The sequence below is a fragment of the Ixodes scapularis genome, unplaced genomic scaffold (assembly GCF_016920785.2).
Source record: "Ixodes scapularis isolate PalLabHiFi unplaced genomic scaffold, ASM1692078v2 PGA_scaffold3__209_contigs__length_174095766, whole genome shotgun sequence".
NCBI lineage: Eukaryota > Metazoa > Arthropoda > Arachnida > Ixodida > Ixodidae > Ixodes > Ixodes scapularis.
The window spans coordinates 55,499,028-55,506,246 of record NW_024609868.1 but is presented as its reverse complement, the minus strand read 5'-3'; the positions used below and the strand labels follow the sequence as shown (position 1 = coordinate 55,506,246).

Below are 7,219 nucleotides of genomic sequence, written 5' to 3'. Positions count from 1 at the left end.
CCGGCGCTTGTGTGCCGCGCAAATCAATTAAACAGTCGCGGTAACAATCGTACCGGGATCGACTGGGGCGACGCCCCGAGAGTTGCGGGAGAAGCCAGAAGAAGCGGAGCTCACGTGACCGATGCGGGGCCAAGGAGCGCGACGTCACAAGAGACGCGTCAGCGATTGGTCGAAACGGGAAACGTGCCCTCGGTCACGTTTTGGTTCGCGATTCTTAAAAATACTGTTCTACTTTCCGCTTGAATAACCATCAAAAGTATAAATCGGATTGGAAATGATTACTAAACCGTAAATAAAGCAGCATCATTGTTTTTTTCTTTGCTACGCTGGACACGAAACCGGCAACGAGCAACTATGGGCCAACAAATAAAATTAAAAAAGAACACGGTACTCGAAAGATTTTGCAAAATAATAGCCGTAGATGGCTGTTCTAACGGTCGACTGAAGACCAGTATTCGTTCGGGCGACGCTAGTTTTCACGTGTGGGTTGCTGTTCGTGTTCTTTGACGACGAAAAGAGGAAGTCCGCGGAGGAACCGGATCCGGAACGGCGGGATCGCTGCCGCTTTCCCCTTGGCATCTCCCCCGCGTCCGTCCTTCGGCATGCGGGCCGCTCGTTGCCGGCTGGGCGGTCTCCGTCGGGTGATGGCAGAGGCCGCCGCACACGTACCCCCGTTCCGTTGGTGTTCGGTCACTGAACGGAAGCTCGAACTCGCTCGCGAGAGCGGCATTCGTCCATGTTGACAGAGTCGGCGCAACGACCGCGCTACCGCGCTGCTATAACCCACCGTGGTAACCAGAGTCTTGATCTCCTAAATACTACCGATACCGACTATTCACACTTGACGTCACCCCCTACGTCACCTCCGTTTTCGGAGGCCCAGAAACGAGACTGGAGATGGTTCAGTTTCGGTTTCTTTACTTCTTTAGTAGGCACATAAACACGCGTCATAAATGTCTACCAAAAATTGGGCGGCATGCTATGTTCCCAAGAAGCATTAAAACACCATTTAAAAAAATTAAATAAAATCGTCTTCATTGTCCCTTTAAGGTAGGTTAGCTGGTATAGGATACGGTTGAGTAGAAAACTGTAGACGAGTTGGAGGCGGTCCTGTTCCGTGATGCCGTGGTGTTTAGTGGCGATCCCCCTAATGAGGTGTGAGGTTTGGGTAACATATGTCTTTACGTATTTGAGGGTGGGTACGGGTGATCTGTTGTGTGTGAGGGTGATGCCTAAAAGTCGAACTTGTTGTGTGTGTGGTATTGGGTCAGAGTGTATAAAAAGTTGGATGGGGGGGGGGGGGGTTGGGAGGGGTTTGTGACGAGGGGGCGTAAAGGTGAGGAGAGCGGATTTGTGTGGGGAGCATTGGAGCTCCAAAAGTTCGATGTGATGTACGACTTGGTTGAGGCCGTGTTGAAGTGTTGCTTCAATGTGTTGGTCGGAGCCAGAGTGGACCCAAAGGGCAATGTCATCTGCGTACAGTGTGCTGCGTAGTGTGGGGATAGTGAGGAGAGTGCGGGCAAGTGGTATTAGGGTGAGGTTAAAGAGCATGGGCGAGAGGACCGCTCCTTGTGGCGTTCCGCAGTCTGGCATGTGGAAAGAATCAGACTGGACATGGCCCAAACGGATGGTAGCGGTACGTTGTGCGAGAAAGTTATAGATATAGTGGTAGAAGTGTAGGCGTAGGTTTTGGGATGAGATTGCCTGAAGGATACTATGGTGTGAGATATTGTCAAAGGCTTTTTGGAGGTCTAGTGAGAGAATAGACGTGTGATCTCGTTGTGGTGGGTGTTGGTGGAAATCATGATGATACTGTATAGGAAATCATGATGATACTGTCTTGCGTGGATAAGTTGGGTCGAAAGCCGATCATATTAGGTGGGTAGGTTTGTGTGTATTCAAGGTGCGCATTGACGCCATTCTGCAGGACATGTTCGAGAAGTTTGCCGAGACAGGAGGTGGGTGAGATGGGGCGAAGGTTGTGTATGGAGGTTTTTTTTTCCAGGTTTGGGGATAAGGGTGATGTTGGAGTGTTTCCAGGTGGAGGGAAGGGTGTGGTTAAGCCAATGTTGGTTGAAGAGCTCTACAAGGTGTTCTGGGACCTCCTCACTGAGGTGACGTAACAGGGTGTTTGTGATGTTGTCATGTCCTGGTGTGGTGTTGCGTTTGAGGGCTTGCACCGCCGCGTGTAGTTCTGCAAAGGTGATGGGGCGTCGAGCTCTGGTTTGGGGGTGCCAGTATATTGTGGAGGACCAACAGGCTGTGATGATGGAGGTGGGATGTAAATGGAGCGGAAGGTTTCGCATAGGGTGGTGCGTGAGAGCTGAGTGTCCGCTATAATTTGTGTGGTTTGGTGGCGAGATTGGGTCTTAGTAGTGCGCGGGTCGAGTAGGGCACGGAGGATGTACCAAACCTTCTTAGTGGAGAGCTGGCCTCGCATTTCGTCGCAAATATTGTTCTAGTTGTTCCTGGCTAATGTGAGTGCGTGCGCCTCGATCTTAGTGCGGAGAGTTTGTAGTTTGAGGCGAAGGTTGCGTCGGTGTCTATGTTTCCGCCAGCGCTGCTCTAGGCTGGTGTAGGCCTCCCAGAGGTTACGGAGGTGGGTATCTACATATTCCGCTGGGGGAGGAGGGTCGATAGTTTTGGTTGCGATCTGTTTAGCTGAGAGAAGGTGGGTCGTCCATTGTTCTAGGTCGGAGTCACAGGTGGTGGTGGGTGGGAGTGAGCATTCGGTACGGAATAGATCCTAATCTGTGTGTGTTGGTGGTGGAAATGGGGGGGGGGGGGGGGTTGTGGAGATGCCTTTGAGGGTAAGACACGTGCTGATGATGTAGTGATCGCTGCCAAGTGTGTGTGGTGTTGTGGATGTGCGAAGGGTGAGTCGTCCGGTGCTAAAGGTGAGGTCGGGAGTGGTATCGCGCTGGGCACTGTTGCCAATGCGTGTGGAGGAAGAAGGGTCGGTGTGGAGGGTGAGGTTCAGGGTGTGGGTAAGTTCAGACAGTAGGCGGCCTTTGCGAGTGGTATAAGAGTAGCCCCACTCTATGTTAGGGGCGTTGAAGTCACCTACAATTAGGAGAGGGTCACGTTTAGTGAGAGCAAGTGCCTGCTGGAAGACGTATTTGAAGGATATGTGTTTGGATTTAGGGGCTATAGATATTAAGAACATGCAGGCCTGTTACAGGGGATTCGGGAAGGTGGAGTGTGGTGAGTATATGTGGGATCGGTGAGGCGAAAGTTAGGTGCTGGGTGGCAATATTGCTATGTACAAGGGTGGCTATCTTGGGGAAATCCGGTGGGGAGTCAGATGCATAGTCTTTGAGCTTGGGTGAGTGGTATGTTTCCTGTAGTGCTATGAGGATGGGGGGGGGGGGGGGGGGTTGGGTATGAATGCAATGTGTGCTTGGAGGTTGGCATTTTTAGTTCGAAAACCGCGGCAGTTCCATTGCCAGATGTATTGTGGGTTAGAGGTCCGGGTCATTTTCGTGGGTTAAAGGTAGGGGTGTGGTAGCTGGGGCGGCAAGGTGCATCCATTGTAGGACTTCTTGATGTAGGGAATGTACCGATTCCTGGATTGCATTGATTTGGGCAGAGGTGTGTTGGCGGTGGTTATCGAAAGCCGTTTCTATTTCTGCGCGTAGGGTGGCTATTTCTGCGTTGCCTGAGGATTTGGGGGGAGGTTCAATATTGGGGGGCAGTGCCCGTTTCTTATTCGGGGGGGAGGTGGTTAGCTGATCGGGTGACGGGGCTGGAGGGTTGTGGGAGGTTTGGAGTTGCTGTTTAAGGAGACGGTTTTCCGCTTGTAGACGCTCATTGTCTGCGCGAAGGAGGGTGATAGTGTTACGCAATTGCTGCATCTCCTGGCGCATATGGAGCATTTCGTCCTGCCATGTGGAGGACGGGCGTGGGGGTGGGTGAATTGGGGGATTTGGGAGCAGCGCTGCGCGCACCTGGCCCTGAGCGGCTTGGCTGTAGGTGAGTCCGGGTGTGGTGAAGGTCGTGGTGTTGCGGTCAGGTCCGGTCTCGGGGGTGAAGAGGGGTATGTTGGGTTGGGTTTACGGTAGGGTGCAGCGAGGCTGGAAGCGTTTAGGCCATCCCGCTGCACCTGTCAGGTGATCTTGTCCACAAAGGATGCAGCGAGGCTGGCATGAGTGATTTGGTGTGGGGCCCAGTGTACCAGAAATTGTACAATGGTGTTTCGGTGAGGGTTTGGGGCAGACGTCTGGCCTGTGGCCAGCTGACCAACAAGCCATGCATGCTTCGGTTTTCCTCTTGTAGTGGTAGCAACGAAGAATAACTGCACGGTACCGCACCTAGAAGGGTACATGCGGCCCCAAAAAGAGGACTTGCACGATGCCCGTGTCTTTGATGCGACGGGCGTCGAGGACTGTTATGGTGGGGTTATGACGTGTGAGGCTTTCCATGATTAGTGGTTCGGAGTCTTCAGCTGGTATTTGGAGTATTGCTCCTGGCGTGGTGATGCTGGGTGGGGGTATGTGGCTTTGGACGGGGTAGTGGGTAGCGTTCCAGGTGATTGCATTGAGGTCCATGTATTGTTGCGCTCTGCGTTCATCGGGGGTACTTACTACGATGAAGTTTGAACGAATGGTTATACGTACTTGGTCTCGAGCAAAGCCTGTTATCTTGGCTTGGTGGACGATGCAGTCGGCTAGCTGGGCTGCATTAGTTGTGCTGAGCTCCAGACCACCCTGAGGACGAATGACAACCTTGAAGTCATCAGGGGGGAGCGGGTCTTCATTCCTTTGTTTCGTCATCTATTCTCGGCATAAAAGACAGCAGTTCGTCAATTTTGTCTTCTTGTCGTTCTGGTGTGAGCTCGAAAAGTCGTCGATAATGGTCCACAAAGGCATCCTCAATGCTTGCTCTGTCTGTAGCTATGGTACCATTTCTCTCTATTTCGAGGATTTCTTTGGACAAAGCATACCTTTTTTCTGCTATCAAGGCCTGTTTAGTGGGTTGCTCACCACAGAGAAACCGTTGTGTCCTCGAGCGTATCACAGCGCCTTCGTATCGCTCTTTCTGGAATTTCTCGAGACGTGATTTGGCATTCGCGATATCCTTTGCTCCCCAACCAGGGCATTCACATTCAGCTTCGCACAAAGTGCGTAAATCCTTCTGCAGTTTTCGTTCTTCTGCCCGAGCGTAGAACTTCAGTGTGCTCGATCTCTCGATTGCTGACATTTTTACTTGCTCTTTGAACCGCTCCCATCGTTCCAATGGACATGTCTCATTCTGCTCTGTTATTTTCCTTAACAGGTCATCTACTCTAGCTACAAATGTTTTGTCTTTAAACAGACTGGTGTTCAGGTTCCACAACCGCCAATTAAACTTTGCCTTAGGAATTTTGTTTTCTCCAATTGCGACCTTTACGAGACAGTGGTCACTAAAAAACACTGGTTTTACACAATAAGAGCTGATGTTATGAACAATGTCAGCAGAAACATAAACACGATCAAGGTGTGCGTGCGAAGATTCTTGAAAGTGCGTAAATTGAATTTTTTTAGTTCCCCTCGATATGTGGAAAACATCTTCCATATTGTTTTCTGCTATTATTTCACTCAGACGGTTTGCACTAACATCGTTATTACGCGTTATTGGAAATCTATCACCTGCATCGCATACACAATTATAGTCACCCAGTAATACAGTGGTCCGATTTGATTTGATGTAGTGTGACATATCGTGGAAGAACAAGGTTTGCTCACTGGCTTTACACGGGGCATAGACACAAATAATTCGCCACTGTGCATCAAACAAATTAAAGTCACATATTATAAAACGTCCATGAGCATCGATGATGAGACTTACATCAGAGAGGGGGACAGATTTCTTAAGGAACAAAAACAGCCTCCTGCCGTGCCAACTGCATGCGTTACACATACTTCGTACGAAGTAAGAAAGGGTTGTAGCGCCCTCGTAATTTGCTCTTCCTCCGATATTTTTGTTTCTTGTATGGCTAAAAAGTCTACTTGCTCTTCGTGAAGCAAACGTAATAGCTGATACTGTTTACGAGTAGAATTTAAACCTCTAATATTGAGTGTACCCAGCGTTAAGCAATTAGTAGAAAAAGTGGGAAATTGGGATGCAAACATTATTAGGGCGGAGGAGGAGGTTTGTAATAAAGAGCGATTTACAACAAATTCACGCAAAACTTACATAATTCATAGCTGTGGCGACAAGCACGAGTAAATATTCAAATAAAGTAAAGAACTGTCGGTAACTGTTCTCTTTGTGAACACAACCACCTACTGCGAGGTTTGCTCTCGTTGGCCATCCGGTGGAGCTCGGGGTTTGCGTTTCTTTCTTCCTTGTGGCTTGCTCCAGTCAGGCCCTTCAAGGTCGGGGTCTTCCTCCTCGACGCGATCTAGCGGTCGCTTGAAGGGATCCGAGCTGTCGCCCATTTCGGAGTCACCTTTGGTGGCGTCGTCTGAGGAGAGGTCGTTCCCGTCGACTGTCTTCTGTCGCTGGCTTTTAGGGGAGCCTGGAGCGGCCTTGACGATGTCTGTGCCGTTTCCGACGCAGGCAGCTGTCTTGTCAGCTTCGAGAATCGAGGCGGTGGTGTCATCGTCTTGCGATGCGTCTCGTCTGTCAGCCCCTGAAGGTGTTTGGGTATGGGTGGTGGTTGGGTGCCCAGAGCCGTCTTCGATTTTCGAAGCTTCTTCTTCATCGATGAAGAATTCAGAGTTGTCTTCCTCGGGAGCCGGTCGCATTACAGTTGCGTACGTCCGGATGCAATCCTCTTGCTCATGACCAAAGCGATGGCACTTGTCACAGCGAGGGACGCGACATTCTCGGCGGATGTGGCCTGTTCTCTTACATCGAAGGCAGAGAGGCGCTCTTCCGGGGACAAGAACGAGAACGTTGCTGCCGAACAGACGCAGCTGGCGCGGGAGGTTTTCCTTGGTGACGCCTTCCTTTAGGTTCATTCTCACCAGCCTTGTTGTCGTCTGAACATTCTGGAAGCCTTCCGCCCTCCATGTGTCGCGAGATACTTCGTTGATTTTTCCATAAGGCTCTAGGGCCCTCCGCACTGTGTCGTCGCTTATGTGAATAGGTATCCAGTGCAGCCGTATTCGTACCTCGCACTCATCCGGATCGATGAGCAGGCACCTTTTTTCCTTCACCACAAGTTCCTTGGCTTCCAGAATTTTTCGCTTCACTCTCAGGGAGTTGAAGGTGAAGAGCCAAACATGGTTCATCT

General features: G+C 50.6%; 1 protein-coding gene across 1 annotated transcript; it reads right to left on the bottom strand.

The window, feature by feature from the left end:
- Positions 1-6,263: 6,263 nt before the first annotated feature.
- LOC120841949 lies at positions 6,264-6,995 on the bottom strand (the record flags this gene model as incomplete). The annotated part of the gene is made up of 1 exon (XM_040212939.3): positions 6,264-6,995. A coding segment is annotated over one exon (732 nt), but the record flags the coding sequence as incomplete, so codon positions are not given.
- Between the last annotated feature and the right edge of the window lie 224 nt (positions 6,996-7,219).